The 27,533-nt window shown below is 56.5% G+C and overlaps 1 protein-coding gene across 1 annotated transcript in view; it reads left to right on the top strand.

Annotated features, from left to right (window-relative positions):
- ADARB1 (adenosine deaminase RNA specific B1) overlaps positions 1 to 27,533 on the top strand; it is a 127,964-nt gene that overhangs the window by 82,896 nt on the left and 17,535 nt on the right. The window contains exons 3-9 of the mRNA XM_032865217.1: positions 3,062 to 3,136; positions 6,327 to 7,261; positions 10,824 to 10,938; positions 12,904 to 13,072; positions 13,896 to 14,044; positions 15,218 to 15,386; positions 25,110 to 25,291. Coding sequence (XP_032721108.1) covers positions 3,109 to 3,136; positions 6,327 to 7,261; positions 10,824 to 10,938; positions 12,904 to 13,072; positions 13,896 to 14,044; positions 15,218 to 15,386; positions 25,110 to 25,291 — 1,747 coding nt within the window. The 5' untranslated portion in view covers positions 3,062 to 3,108. The remainder of the gene's footprint in view (positions 1 to 3,061; positions 3,137 to 6,326; positions 7,262 to 10,823; positions 10,939 to 12,903; positions 13,073 to 13,895; positions 14,045 to 15,217; positions 15,387 to 25,109; positions 25,292 to 27,533) is intronic.

Here is a 27,533-nt window from a genome sequence, read left to right as displayed (position 1 = left end):
TACGTTGAAACCCCTGGCGCGTTGCAGGTGGCCTGCCGGGTGCGGAGTGGTCGCCCCGCTCCGGTGTACTTTGCTGACAGGGCTGTCTGTCCTTCCCGCGCGGACCTGCCCGGGTGTGCTGGCGAGAGCTTCTCCGTAGGTCCTTCCTTCTGCTTGCTGCGACCGGCTTGTCTGTCCCGCACCAATTGTACACCGTCCCGGTGACTCAAGCTGTCTCGTAAGTACGTTATGATGGCTGCTTGGAAGTTTTCCTCTAGTGAGTCTGACACTCTGGACAGCATCTCCTGGTTGTATGCTTTCATTCAGTGTGGGGTCTTCTTGGCTGTCAGTATGAGGAATGATTTTTATTGAAACATGAACCTACCACGTTACAGGACCCGAATCTTACCTAAACCTTGTGTGCTAGCTGGCTGTCCCTCACACCGCTCTCTCTCTGGTGGGGGCCCGGTTCCCACCGGGCCTCTCCTGACAGCTCCAGTGGGGATGAGATGGGCACCTCAGCCCGAGTGTCCCCCCGACTCTGCACCATGGCCGGGACGGTGGCATCTGGCGGGAGTGGGGTCTTTCCACTCCGCCCGTTCCCCGTGTAGCCGGCAGCCCCCGTCTTGGACCTGTGGCTGGAACAGCCCTCATTTGTTTGCGCCTGTGCCCATCCCCGGTGTCGTTCCGGGCTTCTTCGGCTCCTCGGCTGTGATGCAAAAGCAGAGGCAGGGCCCTCCCTGCCGTGCTCTCCTTGGTCCCGGCTAGTCTGCCTTCCTCCCTCCACCCTTCGGAGCCCTTCTGATGTTTGCTGCATTTGTAATAGTTTGGGTTTCTCTGAAGCGCTTTGTGATGGTCGGTCTCACACCAGCTGTGCTTTCCTCTCTGCCACCCGCGTCCCGTGTTCAGGGTGCGCCCCAGCTGGCCTGACCTCAAGGCTCCAGTCGGCACCCGCGCACCCGTCGTCCCACCGAGGGACTCCCCAGAGCACCTGTGTCTCACTGAGGGCGTGTGGGACTTCTGCACTAGCGATGGTGTCTTCCCTCCCACTTTGGGACTCAAGGGAGTTACTTTTTTATTAAAACTTGCCATAATGGGAATATTAAAACACATGCAAATACAGAAGCACATAAGAACACCCGCATGCTCTCGGCGGGCGTGAGCGTACCGGCCTTCAGCCCCGTGTCATCCACACAGCGTCTGCGTTTCTCTGTGCCGTGCCGTGTTAGTTTATAAGAACAAATCTCATTTCATCTTGAAACACTAAAGTATATGTCACTAAAATTTAAGTACTATTTCCACACCGAAAATGACTAATAATTTCTTCATATAATCAGCTATTCAAATAATATTTTTTTTAAGTATTCACTTATTTATTAGAGAGAGAGAGCTGGCTCGAGCGCGGTGGGGAGGGGCAGAAGGAGGAAGAGAGAACCTGCAGCACACTCCCCGCCGAGCGCGGAGCCTGACGCGGGACTCGACCTCACGACCCTGAACTCACGACGTGCCGAAACCAAGAGTCAGAGGCTTGACTGACTGCGCCACCCAGGTGTCTCAGTGGCAGAATCCGTCTGATTTATTTAGGTTTTGTGCTATCCACACTGTGATTTGCAAGTAGTACATTTTCAGAAACTGTATCTTGAAGTAATTAACTAATATAAAATAAAAATGCTTAAAAAATAATATAATATAAAATAAAAATGCTTTTAAAACTATGTGGAAGACTTTCTTAAAGGAATTTTTTTTTTAAAAGAAGATTTTATTTACTTGAGAGGAGGGAGGGTCAGAGGGAGAAGCAGACTCCCCGCCGAGCAGGGAGCCCGATGCGGGACTTGATCCTGGGACCCCAGGATCATGACCTGAGCTGAAGGCAGTCGCTTAACCAACTAAGCCACCCAGGTGCCCCCAAGGATTCTTTAAAATTCTAAAATTCTAAAAAAAAAAAAAGATATATTTATGTATTTGAGAAAGAGAACAGGGGCAGGGCAGGGGTGTGGGGGGGCAAATCCCAAGCAGACCCCCCACTGAGCATGGAGCCCAACTTGGGGCTCGATCTCACGACCCTGAGGTCACAACTTGAGCCGAAACCAGGAGTCAGAGGCTTAACCAACTGAGCCCCCCAGGTGTCCCTTGAATGAAGGATTCTATATAGAAACTTATTTAACGTTTAGCCACAAATTTGGTGCATATTCATTGAGATTCAACATCGTTAACAAATGATTGTTGTGAAGATTACATGCATTTTAGATAGACGAGAGATTTATAACATACGCACGATTGGGCGCATTTTAGTCACCATTTTCCTAAAGGAACTGAATTGCCTCTCAGTGACTTACGGGATAAAGGGATAAATTTTGCTTGTATACAAAGCAAATGTGGCTACGACATGTGCAATGCTCTCTTCCTGGCTCGCGGTGTGATGGGTCCCGCGTTACAGATGGTGCCTTAGTACAGTGTCTGGGAAGAGGAGACTGATACATTGTTAAGAGTTAGCTCCTTGGAGTAATTGTCCTTGGAGGACTTCCCGTGGTTTCCCCGCCCACAGGATTAGAAGCTACTGGTTGCTCAGGGGTTAGATCCGGTTTGAATAGGCCTGTGCTCTTCAGGCGCATCCCCGCGGGGTGAAGAAGAGCCACCCGGTGCAACCCTGGGCACTCCTGCTTGCGTCTGTAGTTTATGCCCTGGGCCAGAGTCCCGCGAGCAGTGAGCAAACGGTGGGGGGTACCTGGCGTGTACCTGGCGCGTCTTTGTTCACGCTGTGGGAGAGCTCCCTCTGACACATCCTTGTCCTCGTGTCCTCTGGGACCCAGCCCCTGCCGCAGGGCCGCCCTCTTCGGAGTGGCCCTGGAGTCATGGGGTAGCCCCTTCCTGCCAGCGCCTCCGGACAGCACAGCCCTGGGCGGCGGTCATTCGGTGTCCTTGACCACGCAGATGTCCCATCCCGGGCAGCAGACCTGACCATCCTTGTTCGTGACTTTCTTCTTTAGCTTGTAGTAACGTCGTACTTGTTCCCACGGAGCAGGCTGACCCCATCTGCTCACGTGACGGGCACACTGAACATTCTTTCCTTGCTGTCTTTCAGACAGAAACCATCTCCGCCAGTCAAGAAGCCCTCAGAAGTCCCTTGCCATGGACACAGAAGATGAAGAGAACACGAGTAAGACCCGGTCTATCATGTGGCACCAAGTAGCTCTCTCTCCATCCGACCTAGTGCTCTTGTCAGTCTTTCTAATGAGACTAATTTGGGAAAAGTGATTCTTTCCTACAGTATTTCCTACACCATCGACGGTGGCTGTTTGAAGTCTCTGATGTATTCTCTACAGTAGGTGTTGGTACCTGGTGTGGGCATTTCCCTACGGCCGTGTGTGGGACCGTCTGTCACTCTGGGCCGCCGCTGTGTGTCTCTGTAGGCAAATACAGGCCTCCAGATGCGCTGGCCACGGAGCTGCCCGGCTTCATCAGACATCACAGCCTGGTCTCCCACAGGTGGCTGGATTTTCATCTGTTCCAATCCAAAATACCCTTTGAGATTAATTTAAATACTTGCTCATCTAGGATAACACTACCCAGATTTTTCCCTGTAAATACGTTGGATTCTTCTCGTGCTTTGAGGGAAGGGGGCTCTCATGAGGCTGCTGATCTCGTTTCCAGACTTCCATGAGCCTTTGGGCGCTGTGGACCAGAGCTCACTGTTGGGCCTGTTCCGTGTCCCACACTGTCCTCTCTGGGGTGCCTGCTGGCGAGCCTCAGGGGCGCACAGCTTCCCTCCCGCAGCGGTGTCCTCTGTGAGAAGAAGTTCCCTGAACACCTGTCCTCTGTTTCATCTTTATTCCCAGATAGCCTGCATTTGCATAAGGTTTAAAGGCTCCCACAGAAGTTGGGAGCTTTTAGGGGGGAAATTACAGCAGAGCACATTTTGCAATATATGTACACAGTATTTTTTTCGGATATATGTACATGTGTATATTCTCACTTGTCTCTGTTTGGTGGCTCCCAAGGAAGACCCGCAGGTCAGAATGATGAGTGACCTTTTACTGAGTGGTCACCCGTGACTAGAGCGGAGTTCAGTCCATCTCCATGTGACTTCACCCAGACTCGGCCCGCTGAGGCCTTACCCTTGGGCCTGCTGCCCCACAGGCTGCTCCGTGGGCTCTGCGGTGGGGAATGTGCCATGGGCCAGGCCTCTGTTACACGAGCCGCACGGAAAGTGCTCTCTTTGGTGGTCGGGGGTGTGAGAAAGCGGGAGCAGTTGCTTTTCAGCAGCGAGACCCGAGCTCCGCCTCTCCTGCCTCCTGCAGGCTGCTGTCCCCATCAGAGCCTCCTTGGGAGGTCAGTTCCGCTCGCCGTGGCCACTTTTGCCCGTGCGCTCCCCCACATGGGGATATGTGAGCACCTGTCCCCCAAGCCTCCTTTTCTCGGGCCCATGGGCTGTCATCCACAGCGGCAGCCGTGGGTTTGGGTGGAAACGTCGCGTGTGTGTAGACCCTGTGGTAACTCGCCAAGATAAAGGAGTCTTCTGGGTGACTCTGCAGGGGACACGAATGCTGGTTCCCGAGCTGGAGGCGGCGGGCAGTCCTAGATCTTCTGTGGTTTCAGAGGCAACGAAAGAGCTTATCACGGTTGTATTCACATCTGTGAAGTAAAGCAGCAGCTACGTGTGTGTAAGAGCTGGGACACTGGGGCCTCCTCCTCTCCCTCTAATGTTGTTTTCCTTTACATAGTAGCACTTCCGATGAGACGGAAGCGGGGCCGTGTCCGAGCCCCGAAGCAGATGACAGCCCGGAATCTGTGTGATCTGTATCCCAGGAAGCACCTTTTTCTGACAATCTCAAGTTTGTCTGTGGCCCCAGTACTGGTTGTGTTTGTGCGTGCACGGCCAGCCTTGGTGTCCGAGGCTGTGTGTGTGATTGCGGCTCGCGTGCTCGCGCGGCCGTGGCCTCACCCTCGCGCTGGGAGCTTCTCTGGCACCAGCCCAGCCGTACACGGTCGGGTAACGCGTGTGTCTCTTGCTCACTTGTGCACTAAGTTTTGTCTCATTCTGCCCTTTTCAACCTTTGTTTCCTTTGGGCACCGAAAGGAGTAACTTATCGAGCTTTTGCTGGAGGATGTTATAAATGAAAATTTAGTGTCCGTTCCGTCAGCTTTGGTAACTGGGAGAAGTGGTGTGTGTGTTGGGAGCCCCGGGGAGTACTGGCCGTTGTCAGAGACCGTCTCCGCTCCCTCCGCTCAAGCTCGGCTGTTCCAGGGCATCTTTGCATCTCAGCTCTGGAAGCTCAAGAACTTGAACTTGGGGACTGGGGGCCAGCAGCCCAGACTGCCTGTCCCGTTTAGCCTCCCGGCCGGCAGCCTATGAAAATAAACCTGGAAGACGTGGGCGTTTTCTCTGGTTTTTTTTTTTTTTTTTTTTTTTGGTTTTTTTTTTAAGTCTTGATAAACTTACGGAGAAGACTGAATACTTTCCTATTGTCCTTTTTGAAATTAAAATTATATTTTTTTGCCACGAACTTTAAGAGTTTTAAAATTATCCTTACTAACTGTAAACAGAAACTACCTTTAAAAGGTAGAATAACCAAATTATTCTGTAAGTCCATCAAATATTTGTTTAAAAAAAAGACAAAATCACTGGCTTTACTTAGAACGTTAGGAAGTTGTAGGCCATTTGCAGCTTCAGTCTTACATCTTTTTTTACACGCTTTTTCCCTGTCGTGGAATGTAGTAAGGGTTCGCGGGGGAACCGTCCGCACGCAGCGTGGAAAGAGTGGAAGCACGTACTGGAAGTGCAGCCGCCCCCGCAGGGTCCCCCCACTAGCCAGAGCGCTTCCCAGGACTCGAGAGGCGTCCCTGAGATCGATTCAGGACTAAATCAAGGCACGGCACACCTGACATGAATATTCAGAGCCTGAACGCTGCTGAGCTCAGAACGCCTGCTTGAAGTCCTGTCCCCTCTCCTGGGAAGCGCTGCTGTCCAGAGCCCGAGAGCCCGAGAGCAGGGACATCAGGGAGGAGGGGTGTGTGTGCGCTGACGGGAGGTTTTCGGGTTCGGTTGCCATCCCGCATTTGATAAGCTTGAACGGCACATCTCTAGACACGTCAGAATATTCTTGTAGGAGAAAGTTAATTCGAAGATTCCCCTTTTAATGCAGAGCAGCTGGTGACTCTGCCTAGCGGTGGTGGCGGGGCGGTAGTCCGTGGGTGGCACGGGCGGCTGTCCGCACGCCCGCGGGGAACGGAGGGATAAGCACACATCACTTACCCAGTTACAAAGAGAGACGAAGGAATCTATAAATTTTGCATTTACAAGATCCTACAACGAAGGCGTTGTAAGTTACTCTTTCTGGGCACCGCAGGTTCGAGCAGCACAGATGTTAAGGAAAGCTGCGGTCTGGACAGCGTGCCCCCCAAGGACGGCAGCGCGCCCGGGCCCGGCGAGGGCGCCCCGCTCTCCAACGGGGGCAGCGGTGGCGCCAGCCGGAAGCGGCCCCTGGAGGAGGGCAGCAACGGCCACGCCAAGTTCCGCCTGAAGAAGAGGAGGCGGCCCCCGGGGCCCGCGCTGCCAAAGAATGCCTTGATGCAGCTGAATGAGATCAAGCCCGGCCTGCAGTACGCGCTGCTCTCGCAGACGGGCCCCGTGCACGCGCCCTTGTTCGTCATGTCCGTGGAAGTGAACGGGCAGGTGTTCGAGGGCTCCGGCCCCACCAAGAAGAAGGCCAAGCTGCACGCCGCCGAGAAGGCCCTGCGGTCTTTCGTGCAGTTCCCCAACGCCTCCGAGGCGCACCTGGCCATGGGGAGGACCCTGTCCGCCAACACGGACTTCACGTCCGACCAGGCCGACTTCCCCGACACGCTCTTCAACGGCTTCGAGACCCCCGACCGGTCGGAGGTGCCCTTCTACCTGGGCTCCAACGGGGACGACTCCTTCAGCTCCAGCGGGGACCTGAGCTTGGCGGCGTCCCCCGCGCCCGCGAGCCTCGCGCAGCCCCCCCTCCCCGGCCCCCCGCCATTCCCGCCGCCCAGCGGCAAGAACCCCGTGATGATCCTGAATGAGCTGCGGCCCGGGCTGAAGTACGACTTCCTGTCGGAGAGCGGGGAGAGCCACGCCAAGAGCTTCGTCATGTCCGTGGTGGTGGACGGCCAGTTCTTCGAGGGCTCGGGCAGGAACAAGAAGCTCGCCAAGGCCCGGGCCGCACAGTCCGCCCTGGCGACCATTTTTAACTTGCACTTGGACCAAACGCCGTCTCGCCAGCCCATCCCCAGCGAGGGCCTGCAGTTGCACTTGCCGCAGGTGAGGACACGCGCCGCTGCCGGAAACGGTGGCCATGTCTTGACAGTGCTTTCAGACAGGGCTCCTTCTCCTGGTCCCTGTTGATGTCCCAACGGAACGTCACTGGTAAGTCTGGCTCCGGGCATCCTGCCTGCCCGGGTGGCTCGTGCTGGGCGGCCCGTCCGGGGCCATGACGTGCAGCCCCATCCGCCAGAGCAGCGCTGTCCGCGGCCTCCAGGCCGAGCCCTGCCCCGCGCCCCATGGCAGCCCGTGGCTCCCTTCCCCCATAGGCCTCCCCTGCGGGGACCCAGGTCCCGTAGCAGCCTGTGACAGGTAGCAGCTCAGCAGTTTCCTGCGAAGTCTGCCTGGGGAATCCCGAGCACAGAAGAGAGGCCAGCCGGCCAGCTGCTGAAACCCTAGCGTGGGTAGGAGTGGGTGTCTCCCAGCTCCAGCAGGGCTGACGGCTGAGGGGCCGGCCGGGCTGGGGGTGCCCCATGACAGGCATGAGCCTCTTGGAGGGGCGAGAGATGGAAGGGGACCCTCCAGTGGCCCTCACGGTGCTTGGGAATCTGTACCTGGAATGTCCTAGGTGCGGTCCATGTGGGCCTCCCTGCTGCTCGGCCGGAGGTAGGCGTCCACCGTCGTTTGGGCTCGGTCGGCCCCATAAGACCAGGACGAAGACAGAATTTCAGGCGGGCTCGTGGCTTACACACAAAAGGGGAAGCACGAAGTGGGGGGATAGCAGGTAGCTGGCATCTCTAGACTCTAGAACCCTTTATGTGTCGCTTCTCTTCTTGGAAATCCAGTTTTCTGGCTAAGGGTAAAGATTTTTCTTTGAGAGAGAAAATCGATTACCCTTCTCTGTTCCTTTTTGTTGAAGTAGTACCGAGGTTGAAGATGAATTGTGTACTGGTTTGAGGAGAAAATGAAGGGACTCAGATCGGTACACGGACCGCTTGTATTTCTCGTAGAAGAATCTGGAAGGTCGCGGCTTCTCTGGTGCCTTTGAACACAATTAGAGTAACTTCTCCGTGCTGTTGCCCGAGGTGACCAGTACTGCTAGGGTTTAGAAGAAGAAACTTTATTTTGCCTAAAGCTGAGCCAAATACAGCATCAAGTAGGAAGTAGCGTGTTCAGAGTGTCCTACGGGCAGTTACTGAACCCGGTAATACGTCCCCTATTAGCCTGTTGCGAACGTTTGTCAGAAGGACGTCAGTCCACTTCCCGCTTCACACGTCGGTGGGACCAGTTCCCTGGAGATATCCTATTTTCAGGTCCGTTGTTGGCTGCGCGTTTTCCAGCTTGAGTTCACGACGCTGTCCGCTGCCACCTGACTTCCCTTAACATCAGAAGAGTCGCATGTGAGACGACTGGAATCCTGTCAAACACTGGGACCCCTGATACCCAGGTTTTGCAGGGTGGAGGGGTCCCAGCGTGGCAGGGAGGCAGGCAGGGGTCCTAGCCTGGGCCCGGACTCCTGTGGGAGCAGAGACCAGAGCTCCGCTGGGGGCCACGTGGGGCTTCACCAGGAGGGGCGTCCGGGAATCCCAGCTAAGGGAGGGAGGAGGCAGGCAGGGGTCGTGTCAGCCCTGCCCCCGGCTACTTGCCTGGGTTCTGCGGGTGCCCAGCGCTCGTTTCTGAACCTCTGTGGCCGCAGAGCCGTCTGTCCCTGTGTCTGCTCACTGTGCCCCCACCGTGGTGTCTCTGGAGGCCCCCCGGGAGCTCAGGAGGTGGCCACACTTTCCTTGGAGGACCTGGGGTGGCCCTGCAGAATCAGCCCTCGCAGCTTGATTTCTGGGCTCTGCTGTCTTTGCACGGGACGTCTCCAGGCCCGCCTTCTGGAGTGCTGAGCGTCCACTCCATTTGCCTGGAGTGGCCCTTAAGTCCCTGGTCGTGGGACTTGTTGCCTTCATTGTGTCCATAGTGGCATTCCAGGGTTTAAACCCAGATGTCATGGGCCATGGAGGCATGCAGAGCCCTCGGCCTCTAGTGGGTTCTGTGAGCGGCAGAAGTGGGTCGTCGGCCCCAGCCCAGCTTTGAGCCGGGGCCTCTCAACACCTGGGGCTGTGGCGGGGATGCCTGGGGCTGGGGGGCGCGGGCGTGAGTCTCCCGGTTACGTCGCCCCCAGCACGTACAGAGACTCGCTTCCTTACCTGCAGTCTCTGAGGGGCTGGAGGAACCGCCCCGGTGCCGACAGTGCCCGCCTGTGACCAGTAAGTGTCCACACAAGGGCCTGACCTCCTCTGAGTGTCTCTGAGCTCTGCGGTTTGGAGATTGGCCAGACCTTCCACGAAACGGAAGCTTTTCTTTTCTGTGGCTTATTCTTAGCCTCTCAAGACTTTTTCTTTTACGTAAATTGGAACACGGGGTCCTTCATCTTTGATCCCCTTCCCACCGTGTCACCTGCCCCCATGCGTGTGGCCCTGAGGCCTCTGCCTAGGGTGCGGGGGGGCTTGCTGCCTCCCGTTTTCTGTCCATGCTCCCTACCCCCGACTTGAGCACAGTCTTCTGGGGGCTCTTTGGTACTTACTAGGGCAACGGAAGGAGGAAGAAATCCTGGTGACTTTTGTTTTTTTCAAAATAAGTCATCATTTAGGATGATGGACGTTTCCATCTATTTGGGGAGTGTTTTATTACAGGCCAAGCTGGGGACACTAGACGTAGCTGTTTGATACCCACGACAAGTGTGAGATTGGGAGGACATACCGCCCACACGCATGACCCGTCGGGCTTCATTTCCCAGAAACACTTGTATCCAAGATACGTTGTAAACTGTGAAGATAAGACCACGGCTGTGTTTGCTGCTGGGAAGTGCTGCCTCCAGGGCAGACCGACTGGTCTGGCGGTGGACCAGCCACCTGTCACCCCTTCCCCAGGGAGCGTGGCTGTCAGTGCTGTCCGCAGGGGCTGGGTCTGTGGCAGGGGCCCTCGAAGGCCTCGTCGGCGCTGCTCCCGGGCCGTGCAGCAGGTGCCCCGGGCGGAGGCTGAGCACAGCCGCGTGGCTCTTCTCCTGGGCATTCATCACGCGGCCCCTTCTCTTGTCCTGATGTTGTGGGTCACACTCAGGGGAGTGTTCCCTGGCCTGGTCAGCCCCTGAGTGGGCGGCCACCCCTGCTGCACTCAGGAAAAGGAGCACTTTCACTTCCTCCCAAAGCCCTGTCACTCCAGGGAGTGTGGCCTTGGAGGCTGGGAGAGCTGGGTGCAGAGCCGTGGAGAGTGTGAGGCGGGTGGCCTGGGGGGGCCGCCCTGGCTGGGGCCTGCCTCCGCTTCTTCATCCGGGGGCGGGGCTGGGGTATTGGGAGGGCCAGAGGGGTGGCACGGGCTCTGGACTGTCCCTGTCTGTGAGACTCTTGAAGATTTCCATCCAGACCCTCCAGTGTTCCTGGGGCCTCTGTTTCCAGGGAGTGTTTTAGAGGGAGAGAAAAGCACGTACGCACACACACACACGTGCCTATTTGCCAGATTTGCCCGTGTGGTTTTCCAGAAGAGAAGCCGTCTGTAAGGCCACTCCGAAGGGACAGCCTTGTCGGTGTGCGCGGGGCAGGGGCCAGTCCGCACCCTGACTCCCTGCTGTGGTCCTCAGGTGTTAGCCGATGCCGTGGCCCGCCTGGTGCTGGATAAGTTCGGCGACCTGACGGACAACTTCTCCTCTCCTCACGCTCGCAGGAAAGTTCTCGCCGGCGTCGTCATGACAACAGGTAAAATGCTGTGTTGAACAGAGAGAGGACGTGCTCTCGGGCCGCGACCGACCGTCTCTGAGACACGAATGGGGCTGTTTTCCTAGTTCTTCAGAATCCCTGCCACCTGCAAACGTAGGAACCGCACTTCCCGAACTTTTCTCCTACATGTTCATTGCTTTAACCTACGTTTTCTTATTTGGAGAAAGCATGCTGTATCAGCATCTGATTCCTATAAACCCACGTGAGCGGTTTGATCGACTCTGGAAAGTCCAGCAAAGTGGCACCCCCCCCTTCCTGCTTCAGTTGCCAATGGGCCGCATCTGACTTACCCAGGAGTGACTCTGATAGCTAGTTTTGTGGGGACAGGCAGCTCTAGCAAGAACAGGAAATGCACAGGTAAGAAGCACACTTTAGGATGGCAGAAGGAGCCCTGTTAAATTTACCCAGAAGTTCCCACCAGCGCAAGGTACCCCTGAGTCCTTTCCTGCACCCCAGGGGTGAGGACGCTAAGCCCAGTCTGCTTGGGGACCACTCCCAGGGACAGGAGACCACAGTGGTGGCCCCAGTGGGGATCCCTGCTCCTATGGGGCCCTCTGCCCTGGGGCACCCACTCGGCCCCACGCTGGCTGGCTGAGCCTGGAGGGCCGTGTGCAAAAAGCCCCCGAAGGCCAGAGAGCGAGCGAGTGAGCTGGGAACGCTTTGTCTGTCTACACCTGCTGGTCAGGGAGAAAACCCCTGTCCTCTGTGTGGGCGAGCGCACCATCCTTTCTTCCAAGGTAGCTCTCTCTCCCATTGCAGGCCGGACGTGAGTCCGTGGTCCCAGTGTTGGCCAGCCCCTTGATGGTCGAGGACGCCTGAGTGCTGTTTTAATGATGGCTTTTTCTTGCACGATGTCTTCACTTTGGCACAGCTGAGGGTGTGTCTGCGGTCGGAGGACGTGCTCTGGACGTTCCCTGGGTTTCCGTGTAACTCTGCGGATAGATGCCCGTGCTCTCCCGCCCCCTCCCTTTGCTGCTGTCTGTCGCATGACGACAGGCGGGTGCTTCGGCTCCTGGGACTCTGTATTCCCAGGGCGAGGCTCTGTGCCCCGGCCAGCGGCAGGAGTGAGCGACTGCCAGGTCCTCCCGGGCAGCTCTTCTCGCCAGCCTGGGGGGGGGGGGTTGGGGTGGGGGCGGACTGGCTCCCAGGCCGTGGTGCCCTCACCATGCATCTCCCTGGGGACCTCTTGCTCAGGGCCACCGTGTTCCCTTGTAGATAGTGCCACCCAGCCCGTGGCCTGTGGCCCTGGCGTCGGATGGCGGGTTGAGGTTGGGCTCCTGCTGGTTGAGCGACTTTGGGCAGGCCGTTTGGTCCCGTGGGTCCTTGTCTGCTAAATGGAGATGGGTCGTGTGCCACTGAGGGCGCGTGTGGGAATGAAGCGGAGACCCTGCCCTGCGGGTTGGCGCTGCACCTGCTGCTCAGGGCGCGCCGTGCGTGTAGCGGGCGGTGAGGGAGGTTACCGCAGGGCCGTGTCCACGTCTTGCCCTGTGTCTGCAGCACGTGGTCTGTTAGCAGATGTCCCATCAGTGGCTGCGCTCCCAGGGCCATTCCCAACACCCCACCGGCCACGTCCTTTTTCCCTCTTGTCCCTCTGGCGGCCGCACGCCCTTCCCCGTAGCCTCACGGCGCTTTGGTGGACCAGTTAGTCGGCCCGTACCTGGGGCTGCCTCCCAGGAGCCAGCGGGGAACGTTCAGAATACTGGGCCGCCCCAGAGGAGACACCTTCCTCGGGGTTAGAGCCTGTAGACTAACGGGCAAGGGAGGTTTGCATCCAGAAGCATCGTGCCATGAGTCCTCGGGGAGGGGGGGCGGTTTCCAGAGACTGAGTTTGCGCGGCTACCAGCCGGGGGCAGGGGCCTCTCCCCCCGGGAGCGCAGGCAGCGGGAGCGCCGCAGAGCCGGGAGGGGGCGAGGCACGAGGCGTCCTCTCTTGCTCGTTCTCCAGGCACAGACGTGAAAGACGCCAAGGTGATAAGTGTCTCCACGGGGACAAAGTGCATCAACGGCGAGTACATGAGCGACCGCGGCCTCGCGCTGAACGACTGCCACGCGGAGATCATAGCACGGCGGGCCTTGCTCCGCTTCCTCTACACACAGCTCGAGCTCTACTTCACGTGAGTTCCGCGAGCGCAGGACTAGAGGAAACGGTTTTTCTTTTTTGTGTATTTTGATTTTTTCAAAGATTTTATTTATTTATCTGACAGAGAGATCACAAGCAGGCAGAGAGGCAGGCAGAGAGAGAGGAGGAAGCAGGCTCCCCGCCTAGCAGAGAGCCCAATGTGGGGCTCGATCCCAGGACCCTGGGATCATGACCTGAGCCGAAGGCAGAGGCTTAACCCACTGAGCCACCCAGGCGCCCCGAGGAAGCAGTTTTTAAAAACCATGCCCCCCGTCAGAGTGTATTGCAAAACCTTCATGGTTTCCGTAATCTCTGAAAAATTCTTAAAATAGTGACTTTATTGGCAAGGATGAGGTTGGGTCCTGTTTTCCCGTGATGCTCCAGCTTCCGAGCCCAGCGGGTGAACACACACGTGCGCACACGTGTGCTCGCGGCTCACACGGCCGTCATCTGAAGTCTATGCTCGGGGCGGCGAGCTTCTGGGCGCAGCGGGAGCCTGAGCAGAGCCGAGCCACCTGGGGCCCAGGGCCCTTCGCTCTAGTCCCGTCTGAGCCGCTTTTCTTTACCGAGCCGTTGCTTCCGTGCCGTCTGTCTGTGTCGACGTTCTGCATGGGAAGAAGGGACGCTCGTGCCATTCCGACGGCCTTTTCACTGGGCGGACATGGTCACCAGCTGTGTTGTTCTCATCAACACGGAACCGTCCCAGTTCGAGCGCATCCGTACCCTGTTGGAAGCAGTGGCCTCTGTCGTAAGTTGCAACAGACAAAAATTTGCTGCATACGGCTTTAAAGTTCATTTTACAACTCGTTTCCTTCCAGTAACAAAGACGATCAGAAGCGATCCATCTTTCAGAAGTCGGAGCGCGGAGGGCTGAAGCTGAGGGACAGCGTGCAGTTCCACCTGTACATCAGCACGTCCCCCTGCGGGGACGCCAGGATCTTCTCGCCGCACGAGCCCATCCTGGAAGGTACGGGGATCGGCCAGCTGCGTCGCCGGGAGGCTCGGGTTATGGGGTGACAGCGGAGCAAACCTACGTTAGTGTCCTTTTCTTCTTTTCCTTGAAACTTCTGGCTTCAAAAGTGGATCTGATGGGAATGTATAAAAGCACGAGGTGTTTTTTTCCTCTTCAAGGATTTTTTTTTAAAGATTTTATTTATTTGACAGAGATCACAAGCAGGCAGAGAGGCAGGCAGAGAGAGAAGGGGAAGCAGGCTCCCCGCTGAGCAGAGAGCCCGATGCGGGGCTCGATCCCAGGACCCTGGGATCATGACCCGAGCCGAAGGCAGAGGCTTTAACCCCCTGAGCCACCCGGGCGCCCCAAGGCTTTTCTTTTCAATGAGTAATTGGATGAGGAAGCCTGAGTGGTGCCTTACGTGCACTAGCAGGTTAGAGCGAGGCTGCTGAGTCAGACGCGTATTTAGATGGGGGCCGTCCGTTCTCCGCCTCCGGGCTTCGGACGAGCTGTGGTCTGGTGCGCGTGTACCTGCGGGCTGTGGTGGGCACGTCAGCAGCAGGCACACACGAGCGACAAGGGGGCCCTGGTGTGTCGTCGCGCCAGGTCCGTGCTGCTGTTGTGCAGTAACTCGTGTCCTCGTTCATCTCTTCTAAGCGGAAGCAGCTCCAGTTCAGCACCTGAGGACGTCATTCCCCTTGATTACAAAGGAAGCGCGTGCCCGCTATGGGAAACCGCTGCCTGTTGTACAGTGCAAGAAAACATTTTGGCCGCCCGTGTTCACGTGACCCAGAGATGACACGTTAGGTGGCTGTGCGTGCCCGCTTCCTCTCTCTGATTTCCGCATCTCTGGGATTGGTTTTGAAAGTGTAAAGCCGCAGGGAGAAGACGCAGCACTCAAACACCCGCCATCTAGAGTTAGCGCACGTTGGCGTTTTGTCTTCTCGCTCCAGCTCCTTTTTCATGAGAGAAACCATTTTGGTTCGAACGGAAGCCCTTTCTCCCTAACCCCTGGAGAGACCAGTGTCACGAATTAGGTTTGTAGCGCAGCCCGTCCTGCCCCGTTCTCTCTGCCGTGTTGCACATCCGTGTCGGAGAGACGGATGCGTGTGTGCAGGGCTGCAAGCCGACGTCCGCCGTCCCGGGGCTGCTGCCCGCGAGGACTCTCACCCGGCCTCCCTCTCCTAGAACCAGCGGACAGACACCCAAACCGCAAGGCCAGAGGACAGCTGCGGACGAAGATAGAGTCTGGCGAGGGCACGATTCCTGTGCGATCCGGCGCGAGCCTGCAGACGTGGGACGGGGTGCTGCAGGGCGAGAGGCTGCTCACCATGTCGTGCAGCGACAAGATGGCGCGGTAAGGCCCCCGGCCGCGGGCTCCCGGCTCCGGCCCGCCGCGCTCTCCGCAGGCCCGCGGCTCCTCCCTGGCGGGGATCGAGCTGCGCCTCACGTGCTGGAGGCCCCGGGCCGCCCACGCTGCTTTGCGTCTGTGTTCACATGTGCGGGTTCTGCGGAGTCCAGGGGCTACGGACGGTGACTTTACAACCGTCTGCCACCGTCTGAAGGGACAGTGTCCTCATTCCTCCCGGGTGCCACCTAGGCGGTCCTGCTTGCTGCTGACCTGCCGCTTTGGGTTACTGGGTGCGCGTGTCCCTAGCATCCTGGCCGGGGGTGGCTCCACACGAGGCTGGGCTGCTGCAGATACACTGTTTGCCTTCGTGGGACGGATGTTTCTTCAGAAGCAGGTGTGTCCAGGCCGGTGATCCTTTCCTCAGATGCTGGCATTAGTTCCGGTACTCTTAGTTTTTAACAAATGTCTCCTTGGAAGAAAAACAAAGTAACATAGGTAGATGGTAGGTAGATGGCAGAGAGTTGACGGTACAGAGCCTGTGAGGCTACGATCTCGTCCGTCTTCCCATCCCTGATGTGCCGCCCGCCGCGAGCGTGTTCCCGTCTGCCCTTCCAGAGCGGTCAGCCCCGCGTGCGTGTGCACACAGCACCCCCGTCAGTGGTCTCTGAGCCTTCCAGGCTGGTTTTCTTGAGTGGATCTTGTCAGGGAACCTCAAGGACATGGAACCTGATTCCTCACACGCAGCCGCGGCCCCCCAAGTGCAGGTGCCCACTGTGCCCACCGTGACGCCTTTGCTTATCACGTGCCCGTCGTGTCCGCCCTCGATTCACTTTCACGTCCGTGCGCGCGCGCGTGTGTGCGTGCAGCCTTGAAAAACACGTGTCATGCTGGGGTATTTATGCGTATGTTGTAATTTTGAGAGATGGAATTGGGTTTTTTTTTTTTTGAAGATTTTAGTTATTTATTTGATGCACAGAGAGAAATCACAAGCAGGCAGAGAGGCAGGCAGAGAGAGAGAGGAGGAAGCAGGCTTCCCGCCGAGCAGACAGTCTGATGCAGGGCTCCATCCCAGGACCCTGGGATCATGACCTGAGCCGAAGGCAGAGGCTTTAACCCACGGAGCCCATCCAGGCACCCCTGGAATTGGGTTTTAAATGCTGTTCTGCGTCTCACAGTTTCACTCAAGCCAGTGTTTGGGGACTGTCCCCGATGCTGTAATAAGTCGTGGGCTGATTACTTCTCAGCTCTGCAGAGACCCTGTCGCCGTCACGGACCGTGCCCTGTCCGTTCCCTCACCGACCAGACTTGGGTCTGCCCCGACTCTCCTCTATGGTTCAGCCGTGAGTTTCTGTGAGCGTAGCTCATTCTAGACCTTTGCCATCCAGGATCTCTGCTGTACTCGTGGGGAACTTCTCAGATGATAGCAGACGTGCCCCAGAGCGCTTACACGGTTCACACCTCCCCCACCCGTGTGCGACACCAGTCTCCTCCTCATCTGGAAACTGGTGTCTGCTGGGCGCGTGGGGCGGCAACTTTCTCATCAGACTTGCCCAGCGATACCCTCTGCCCATTTGTCTTTGGGATCTCGTGCTTTTTCCCTCTTTGTCTACAGACGTTCCTGTGTGGTTTGTGCTGCCGTCCTTGACGGTTTCGGAAGCTCCGTGTTGGGGCACGTGGAGGCTCAGTTCGTGAAGCAACTGCCTTCGGCTCAGGTCAGATCCTGGAGTCCCGGGGTCGAGTCCCACATGGGGCTCCCAGCTCCATGGAGAGTCTGCTCCTCCCTCTGACCTCTCCCCTCTCATGCGCGCTCGCTCTCTCTCAAATGGATAAATAAAATCTTCGGGGGAAAAAAAAGTTCTGTGTCTTCTCCAGCCCAAACCCATGTCTTGTCTTGGTCCATGCGGTGCTCTTACTGAACAGAAGCCCTTCATGGTGTTACTGCCTGATTCATTAATGTTGCAAAGTGATTTGCTTTTTCAGAATCTTATTTAAGAAATTCCTTCTCAAATTAAGGACATAAAAATGTTCTCCCTTACCTTTTTCTGAGATTTTTATCATTTTACTTTCAGATTCAGGCCCATAACGTGTTTGTACCGTAAGTAACAATTTGGCTTTGTTATTTTAATACAGCGAATCTGTTTCCTAGATACTATTCATTAAATTATCGGCCTCGTTTTCCTCGTTGATCCGTGAAGGCGTTTCTCTCACATACGGAACTGTCTGACAGAGACGGGTCCGCTCCTAGCCTCTCGAACCACTGTTAGCTCGTAGTCAGGCGTGACTGTACAGATCCCACAGTGTTTCCCTTCTGGCGTTTCGGTGTGTCTGAAGACCTGACTGGGTATTGCTGTCGTGTTTTGCTCTTCTGTCTTCCAAGTCTTTTGCAGCTTTTTATGCACCTCTGTTCTTCTGAGAATGTTTTTGTCGCGGCCGGCGCGACAAATTGATCAGGAACGTGAGGGTAAGAGGATGGTGAAAAGAAATTAAGAGACAAAGAGATGGGAACAGGAGGAGCACCAAGGAGGATGTCCCATAGTGCCAATTTTATTCAAGGCTGTGAGGCATTATATAGCTAACAGAAACAATCATCAGAAAGTATCTATTTTTAGCTGATTACTAAAGAGTTTGCAGCATGCACAGAAAACCCTTCAAGCTCTCCCATTATCTATTTCCCAAGCCCCAGTAGCAGACCCTCTCTCAGTGCTACTCGACTTTATCGACCTAAGCCTTTTGTTTGGCTGTTCAGCCTTTAAAGGAGGCACAAGTCAGGGCCTGGTTTGGTCCTCGTCTCAAGCCTTACCGTGGCCTCCCACATGTTTTAGAATCTGCTCAAGTGTCACCAGATGTCTTGCTTAGATTGTGTGTGGACTTGTGAAATTATGGGTGGAAATGGAAAGAATTAACATAAAGTTAAATCGATCCATCCAGGAATATTGGCTCCTTAAGAAGTTAAACGTATAATTACCGTGTGACCCCGCGATTCCCTTTCTGGGTATTTGTCCCGAAGAACTGAGAGCTGGGTCTCCAAGAGATCTTGCTCGCTCACGCTCACCTAAGCTCAAGTTAGCTCACAAGAACTACAAACATGGTGAGCTGTCTGTTAAGACCTTTTTAATAGGGTAGTTTGTTTTCTTTTGGGGGTTTTAGGAGTTTTCTCCATGTATTTTTTTTCCGTGTATTTTAAATAACAGTTCTTTATCAGATGTGTCTTTTGCAGAATTTTCGGTGGCCTGTCTTCTCATTCCGTGGATACTGTGTTTAACCAAAGTCTCGAATTTTAAGGCAGTCCAGCCTGTCGGTGTTTCTTTCATGGGTTGTGCCTTTCTGGTGCTTGGAAAAGTCCTCACCAGACCTAGGGTCGTCCAGATTGTCTCCTGAGCTCTTTTCTAGGAGTTTTCCAGTTTTGCTTGCTAAGTTTAGGTCTGTGACCCGCCGTGAGTGAGTCGGGAGGGCGTCAGGTCTGTCGGGATCGGTGTTTGAGTGTGGCTGCTCGGTTGTGGGCCACACTTGCTGAAGACACTCTGGTTGACTCCTTGTGCTGCCTCTGTGTCTTCATCAAGGATCGTTAACTGCATCTCTGCGTGTCTGTCTGGGCTCCCTTCTGTTGCCGGGACGCGTCTGTCTGCTGTTCTGCCGCGCTACACTGTCGTACCGTTGGATTTTGAATCGAGTTGCGTCGTGTGGGGGAGGGGCCGGTCCCTCACGTGTAACAAGGAACCCTCGGCACCCGCTGGGTGTCCCATGATTCGCCTGTGCTTCCGACCAGCCAGCTATAAGTTGGACGTCTCCAGGCCCTCCTCCTTGGGTCCGATTAACTTGCTGGAGCAGCTCACAGATCTCAGAGAAACGTCTTCCTCATTAATCACCAGCTATTAGAAAAGGATTAACTCAGAACAGCCAGATGAAGAGACGCAGAGGGCGGGTCATAGGGAAAGGGTCTCACGAGGCCTCGGGAGGGAGCTTATGAGCCCTCTCCAGGGGCTTTGCTCTCCTCACATCCCCGTGTCTGCCAGCCCAGAAGCTTCAAGCTCTGCCTTTGGGGTTTTTATGGAAGCTTCATTACACAGGCACAATTCATTAAATCATTGGCCATTGGTGATTTAAAAACAATTTTTTTAAATTTCTTAAGTAATCTTTACACCCGGCGTTGGGTTCAAACTCATGACCCCAAGATCAAGAGGCACATGCTCTACCAGCTGAACCAGCCAGGCACCCCAAATCATTGGCCATTGGTGATTATCTCAGTCTCTAGCCCCTCTCTGCTCCTTGGAGATCGGGGGATGGGACTGGAGGTTCCACCCTTGTCCTCAAGTGCTTTCTAAAACTTACCTCATTCACGTAGCAAAAGACACCTCTAAGTGCTCTCCTCATTCGGGAAATCCCAAGGGTTTTCGGAGCCATGAGCCGGGAAGCAGGAATGGAGACCATGTGTACGTCAGGCGGGATACAGTTCTTAGCAATCACAGCATCACCATTGCTGTAGCTTTATGGTCGGTTGTGAAGCTGCAGTCTTGGGCTCAGCCTTGTTCTCCTCCTGTGCTGTCCGTGTTGGTTTTTCTGGGTCTTTTGCCTCCACTTGAACTTCAGAATCCATTTGTCAGTACCTGCGGAATCCTTTGAGGGAGACTCATTGAATCCGTGTGGAGTTGGGAGGAGCCGACATCCTGACCGTGTTGGGTATACCTATCCATGGACATGGGATACCTCTCCCGCTTATCTCTCTGATTCTTTTATCAGAGTTTGGTAGTTTTCCTCATATAGATCTTGTATGTGTTTTGCTAGATTTATGCCTAAGTATTTAATTGTTGATGTCAGTAATGTAAATGGGTTTATGTGTTGTAATTTTAAATTCCACTTGTTCCATGTTAGTCACACTGACTTTTGACCAAGGTGCAGTGTTAATTCAGTGTGGTAAAAAGTCTTTTTATTTAACAAGTGGTGCTGGGAAAACTGGACATCCGTATGTAAAAACAAACAAATGAACTTCATATTCTGCACCATATACAAAAGTTAACTCCAGATGGGTCACAGACTGAGATGTGTAAAAGTTGTAGAAGAAAGCAAGGGACATGCAGTTGTGGTAGGCGCCTTCTTACATAAGATACCAAAAGCACTCAACTGCATCAGATTAAAATTATTTCTCTTCTGTATTTTTAATTTTTTAGAAAGATTTTGGTTTATTTATTTGACAGAGAGAGAAAGACAGCAAGAGAGGGAACACAAGCAAGAGGAGTGGGAAAGGGAGAAGCAGGCTCCCCGCTGAGCAGGGAGCCTGACACGGGGCTCTATCCCAGGACTCTGAGATCATGACCTGAGCCAAAAGCAGACGCTTAAACGACTGTGCCACCCAGGTGCCCCAAACTCTTTTAAACACACCATTGAAAGAATAAGAAAGAAAGTCACTGACTGGGAGAAAATATTCACAAATCATGTATCTGATAAAGGGCCTGTTTGCATTATTAAACTTTAGACCCTCAAAACTCAACGTGGGGGAAAAGCAATTTTAAAATGGGCAAATATTTGAATGGACACTACATCAAAGAAGACGTCAAGAGGACCATCAGCCCCATCCTCACTGGGAACGCATGTGAGACGCAAAACACACCCACCAGAACTCTGAGCAGATGCGGTGTGGACGGTGATGCCGGGGACCCGTGCCCTTAGCCACTGAGGGCGGGCGTACGGGCGGCACAACCACTCGTGCAGAGTTCAGCGTGTCTTGAAAGTTAAAGATGTGCCTAGTGCACGTCCAGAGTCACACATGTGCGTGCCTAGCGGCTGTCCTTGTGGTTAGAAGTGTGAACAACCCGGACAGCCGTCTGTAGGGAGGTAGATGAACGTGTGCTGGTGTGTCCGTGCCTTGGGCTACTCCTTGGGGAAAATAAGAGTGAACAGTGATGCCCTGTGCGCCTCAGCTAATGCTCAGAACGATGATGCAAAGTGAGAGAAACCAGACAGGAGTGCGTGCCGGGTGGTTCCATTTACAGACCTCCTAAAGAATGTGTACCAACGCCCCACGACAGAAAGCAGGTTGGGGTTGCCCAGGGAGGGGACGGAGGTGGGGGGCAGCAGAGCAGGCATAGGACAAGGTCTGAGAGGGCGTTGGGGGTGATGGTTTCTAGAACACATACAGATCACCTCTTGGGACATCTGGGTGTCTCAGGCTTGGTTAAGGGTCTGACTCTTGATCTCAGCTCAGGTCTCGATCTCAGGGTCGTGAGTTTGAGCCCCGCGCTGGGCCCTGCACTGGGCTTGGAGCCTGCTTCAAAACAAGCAAGCACACACCTCTTACCCCATGTGTGCCTTACCACGCGCGGTATATATGTCAGCTGCAGCTCTGTGACTCCCAGAAGATCCCACAGTGGAAATTAGAAAATGACTGTAAGCAGATCACAGAAGCCCCACAGCTGCTAAGTTACAAAGAGAACAAATCCCTACATCGAAAGAAGGAAACAGTAAAGAAATGATTTTGGAAGGCAACAGAGAAAAAGTCCTTGGTCACTGGTGCCTGCCAGGAGCTCCAGCCCTCTGCCCTCCCCAGGAGTGGGGGTGGGAGTGCGGGGGTGGGGCCAGGTGGCCCAGCCCTCCAGTCTCCTGGACCAGCCCCCACCCTCTTGCGGTCACCTCAGCAGCATAGTCTCAGGTAGGCTTGAAGGGAGCAGCACAGGCTGGGCGGCTAGAAGGTCATTCAGAAATGCTGTGGCGGCCAGGGTGTTGCCAGCGGGCTGCGGTCCTGTCCCTGCCCCGAGGGAGTGAGAGCATCCTGGGTGGCCCCTCTGGAAGGCGAGGCTGCCCGTGTCCCTTACAGAGGGCCACCACCCCATGCCACAGACGTCCCTGTTAGACAGGACAGAAGAACACAGGATTGGGGCAGTGGGGAGGCAGGAGCGGCCCTGCAGCTGGGGGTCACCAGGTGCCGTCTGTCTGTCTGGTGGGGGCCTGTGATGAGAGGGTAGCCACCGGGGCCAGGGGAGACGCACAGCGAGTCCTGTCCAGAAGGAGCAGGGGCTTGGTTCCCATGACCACAGCCTCTGTGCCCTCAGCTGCATGGAGGGAAGGGGGGGAGGAAGCAGGGACCTCCTACCCGAGGCGGGTGCCCTCCACTTTGCTGGGTGGGCAGACTCAGAGGCAGCCCAGGGTGGGGAGCAGGGCAGTAGGGCAGTGGAGAGGAGAGGGGACCCAGGGCAACGGTGCTCTGAGCCCTGGCCTCGGAGAAATCACATGCGGCGGGGATGGGGTGGGGAGAGAGAGGCCGTTTTACCTGGACACCTGCGGGTCCTTCCTAGTATCAGCCAGCTCTCTGCTGCGGATCCTGCAGCCCTCAGGGGGGTTGAGCTGGCCCCAAGGCATAGGTGGGTCAGCACACCTGGCCCCAGTCTTTGCAGAGGTTTGCTTGGCGACATTAGGAGCCCGGCTGCCTCCGCCCCCCACCCTCCCCATGCTCTGTGAGGCACGTTGGCAGAGCCCATCTGCGGAAGTGCTGGCGTCCCACGCATCCCCGCGGGCCTCCACAGAGCCATCGTGGCTGCTAGAATTCTTCACTGAGCATATGTTCAGAATTACTGACTCGGCACAAACGCAGGGTTCTGCAGGATCACGCCTCAGGGTTTGCCCTGGGAAGCTGAATTCCCCTTGGAGATGGTCTAAACCCCCATAGAGGCTTGGATTTACATAAGGGGTGCCCTGTGGGTTTTGTTAGCATGGAGGCATTTCACGCTTTTTCATGGAAGATGGGAAAATCTGTGTTTGAACTTCCTTTCCAGGGGGTGGGAGGGACTTGTGGGACTGGGGTACGTCCCTTCAGCGGGTTTTATTAGGGACGCGGTTCCGGTGCCCGGCAGTCTCAGTGAGGGAGACGAAGCCTGCGCGTCCCTCCTGGAGCTCGCACACTGGAGGTGGGAGTGGAGACAGATAATGAGGACTAGGGCCTGGGGGCGGGGTGGGAAGTCCACACCTGTGGCGAGAGGGTCTCCTGTGGCCCGGAGGCTGCTGGGGATGGGCTCCAGGCTGGAGGGCCTGGGGAGAGTGGCCAGAAGCCCCCTTACCCCTGGTGGCCCACGCCCGGGAGGGGAAGGGTAGGGAAGGGGCAGCCAGGCCAGATGGGGTGGAGGGGTCTTTGAAATGACTGTGATTTCTAGGGGGAAGATGGGGGTGTTGGAGGGTTTGTGCACAGGAGTGGCCTGGCCTGGCCTGTGTTCGCAGGGTCCCACGGCGGCTCTCCTGGGACGGGCCACTGAGGGTGGGAGCCGTGGTCTCTGTAGGAGACAGCAGCGAAGCCGGTGGGGACCTGTGACTTGAGATCTGTGGTGCAGCAGGGGCCATGGCAAGATGGGGCCTCCTGGGTCCGATCTGACCGGGGTCCCCAGCTCTGCTAGCTGCCCACCCGTGACTCTGCAGCTCTGGCCCCAGTGCGGAGCTAGAGCTGGGTGGGTCAAGAGTGTGGGCAGTGGGCCCTGTGCCACCACCCGTTGCCAGTGTTGACCCACTGGGCATTGCCCTCTGCCCCTTTCCACAAGGGCCGAGGGGGCCACTGGACTTGGGCCCGAAGTACAAGCACGGTGCGGCCACAGTGGCCTCGCGGTGAGGGCAGCGCACGGAGCGGAGAGGAGCTTGGCACCCCAGCCCCACCCCGACAGACTGCCCAGACCCTCAGTCCCCGAACCTGAGCGCATGGGCCTCCCTTCCTGTCCCTGCTCAGTCCTGACTCCTGCTGCCACCAAGGCAGCCCCCAACAGCCTCCCCCGTGGCTCCTGCTCCCAGAGCAGCATGGAGGGGCATCACCTCCAGAAATCTTCCCGTGAAATCACATGGTGCTACTGCCTTGCCCAGAGTCCTTCGTGGCTCCCTGCGGCTCTCGGGCTACTCAGGTTGGCCCTGGCCTGCCTTCCCCTGGTCTTCCTCCCGCTGCCACTGCGGCCCCTCCAGGGTCTGAACTGGGCCCCTCCGTCCACCTCGGGGGTCCCTCCTGGGCCCGAGTGTCAGGGTTGCCCTCGGGAGCCTTCCCTGTGGTCAGCACGCCCGTGTCCTATTCTTGGAATCCCGCTTTCCCTCCAATCGCTCTCACCTCCCTTTATGTTCTTGGTCGTGTGTCTGCCTTGTTCCTGCTTGCCCTCGGTCCAGACAGCACCCCCTGACCCCAGGAACATGGGGCGGTGACTTCCTTGGCGCCGTGGCCTTGGCACCTAGCACCATGGGCTTCTTGCTGTTTGTGGGACTCAGGAAGGAGGAGGGGCCTGCTGGTGAGCGGGCAGGTGCGCGGGAGCAGAAGGCCTAGGTTGCCGGCGATGGGAATGGCGCCATGACTCGTGACCCAGGGCGGTGGGGAGCTCGCCCTCCCCTCCCGGCATAGCCTCCCCCTCACATGTCAAACCTTGTCACCAGGAGCAGGAAGCAGCCAGTTTGAGGTTTTCAAGATCTCCTTTGCCATTGCTTTTATTGGAAATAAGAAAAATGTATGTGCTCTTTTGGTTTTTCTCCCAAGAAATGTGGCTCGTGGACCCCTTCCCGGCACTGAGCCTCAGGAATGCTTCCCAGGAGGTAGGGTGGCCAGAGGCCACTGCACGGTCCCGAAGAAGCGCTGAGCAGGGTTCGCTCTGTGTCACTTCTGGGGGCCGCCTCTTCCCGGTTGTGCGGTCCGCTCGCCGGGAAGGACGTCTGTGTGCAGGTGCAGGGCTGTGGCGTCCCCTGGCACAGAGCCCCTCCACTCACAGTGTGCCCCTCTGCCCGCAGGTGGAACGTGGTGGGCGTGCAGGGGTCCCTGCTCAGCATCTTCGTGGAGCCCATCTACTTCTCGAGTATCATCCTGGGCAGCCTCTACCACGGCGACCACCTCTCCAGGGCCATGTACCAGCGGCTCTGCGGCATAGAGGACCTGCCCCCGCTCTACGTGCTCAACAAGCCCCTGCTCAGCGGCAAGTGCCTGCGCCGCGCGGCTGCGTCGGTGTCCCGTGACCGTGACCGTGACTAGGCCTCATGGCTGCGTCGGTGTCCCGTGACCATGACCGTGACCGTGCCGCGTCAGGCTCTCATGCTCTGTGTTCCCGTGACTGTGACCATGACTAGGCCTCATGGCTGTGTTGGTGTCCCGTGACTGTGACCGGGCCGCATCGGGCTCTCAGGCTCCGTGTTCCCATGACCGTGACTGGGCCGTGTCGGGCTCTCACACTCCGTGTTCCCATGACTGTGACCATGACTGGGCCGCGCAGCTGTGTCTGTGTCCCGTGACTGTGACTAGGCCGCGTCGGGCTCTCACGCTCCATGTTCCCGTGACCGGGCTGGGCCGCGTGGCTGTGTTGCTGTCCTGTGACTGTGACTGGGCCGTGTTGGGCTCTCAGGCTCCGTGTTCCCGTGACCCAGCCGGGCCGCATCGGGGTCTCACCTGTGAAAATGCTGTAGGGAAGCTCTTGTCTGTCAGAGCAGAGAGTGGGAGGCTGTGTCTCAGGGCCTCTGTGCCACTGAAGTGGGTCCTCGTACAGTTCCTCTCTTTACGGACCGAAAGCCTTCCCTTTTAGAGATAAATTACAGCCCGGACTTGGCACCCACCGTCTTTCTTTGCCTTGTACGTATTAACGTCCCGTGTGAGAGGGAGAGACTCAGGGATGCTGAGCTGCCTCCTGCAGAGGGAGGTGGGGATGGAGGTTTGCGCCCCCGGGACGGGTCGACGATGCGGCGGTGGCCGGTCCTGAGTGCCCGTGGTCACTGACTTGTTTGCTGTGTTCCCTTTAGCAGCTCAGTGGTGACCGGTGAGGGGAGTAGAGCTCTCGAGTGCAAGGGTCCTAACTTCTCAGTTCACCCCTCTTTAAGGGACACAATTAAGGTATTTTTATCCTTTTGAAAATATCATTTTACTCACTTTTTTAAAGCTCAGAACTAAAACCGTAACCCCAAACTAACACGTGTGTTTTTGGCGTTGTGTGCGCGCTCCTGGTTTGTGGTGCTGGCTACTAGCTCGCCCTTAGCTGGAGGCGAGCAGCATGGTTTGAGTTGAAGGCTCGTCTGTTAGAGCACATGAATTATGCAGAACGGAGAAAACTAGTGGTTGTTTCTGATCACATTTTATGGCTTCCTGACTTTAACCTTTATCTTTTACAAAAAAGTGCTGACTCTGCTAAAACTTGATGGTGGGGGCCCCCGAGTGTCTGCACGCATGGAGCCTGCCCGGGAGAGAGGGGACGCGCGTCAGTATCCTGTCCTGTGTTAGGACGCACATTTCCCGTGACGCAGAAAATCGCTTTCCCCCTGTGGCCTCCACAATCTGCGACGCCGGGCACAGGACAGGTGCTCGGGCACGGCCTGACCAGCGCCGTGTTGGCCGGGACTGTGCCCAGGGTCCTGTTGCTGAGGGGATGTTCTAAGAGACTGGAGGGAAGCACACTTGTGACAGTCAGGAGTGTTCTTGTCACAGCGTGTGTGTGTGAGGTGTGCACGTACTTGTGAAACGGTGGTGAAAACAGCGTTTGCGAGGTGGAGACCGTGAAGTCGTCCTGTGTGTCTCGTTGCAGAGACCAAGTCCGTCACAGAGTAACAGTCTGCTCTTGGCTCTCTCCCAGTGTCGCTTCCGCTCCCGGGCGGTTTGGTGGACGGTGCCTGTGGGTGCCGAGGGCCTCCCGAGGGGTCGGGGTGGCCGGCTGCTGCTGCCTCATCGGCGGCTTGGACAGCCCGGGTTCCTGGTCTTCCCCGTGAGGGGGCCGGGCCGGTGCCCGCATGACCCATCTGTGAAATCCAAGGGCAGCCCTGGGGATCGGGAGGCACAGTGTTTCTCAGACGCTGGGCCACTGGGCGGCGTCACTCCGCCGGCAAATCCGCCTCAGAACGCAGACTGCTCGCGGCAGTTACCTAGGGCGAGGCTGTATTCGGAGGCTGTGCTGCTGCTTTACCACGAGGAGGGCTCAGGTCTGTGCAGCAAGCAGCTCTGGAGACGTCCTCAGTCCCTGGCGTCCTCGCGTGGCCAGCAGGGACAGCACGCCAGGGGGCACCAGCACCGCAGGAGGGGGTGCGGCCGCCGCGCCGTGGGCCCACGGGCCACCCTACAGTCTGCGCTGACAACGTGGCAGGTGTGGTTCCGGACAGAAGGACTCGAACACGGGAAGTCAAGAGCAGAGACTATTGACGTCCTATGTTTGGGAGGTCACACTCCTGTGAGGTGGGCCCCAC

The sequence above is a fragment of the Lontra canadensis genome, unplaced genomic scaffold (genome assembly GCF_010015895.1).
Source record: "Lontra canadensis isolate GAN:19392208 unplaced genomic scaffold, GSC_riverotter_1.0 scaffold29, whole genome shotgun sequence".
Taxonomy (NCBI): Eukaryota; Metazoa; Chordata; class Mammalia; order Carnivora; family Mustelidae; genus Lontra; species Lontra canadensis.
Note: the sequence above shows the minus strand (reverse complement) of the source record. Positions and strands in the feature narration are given on the sequence as shown.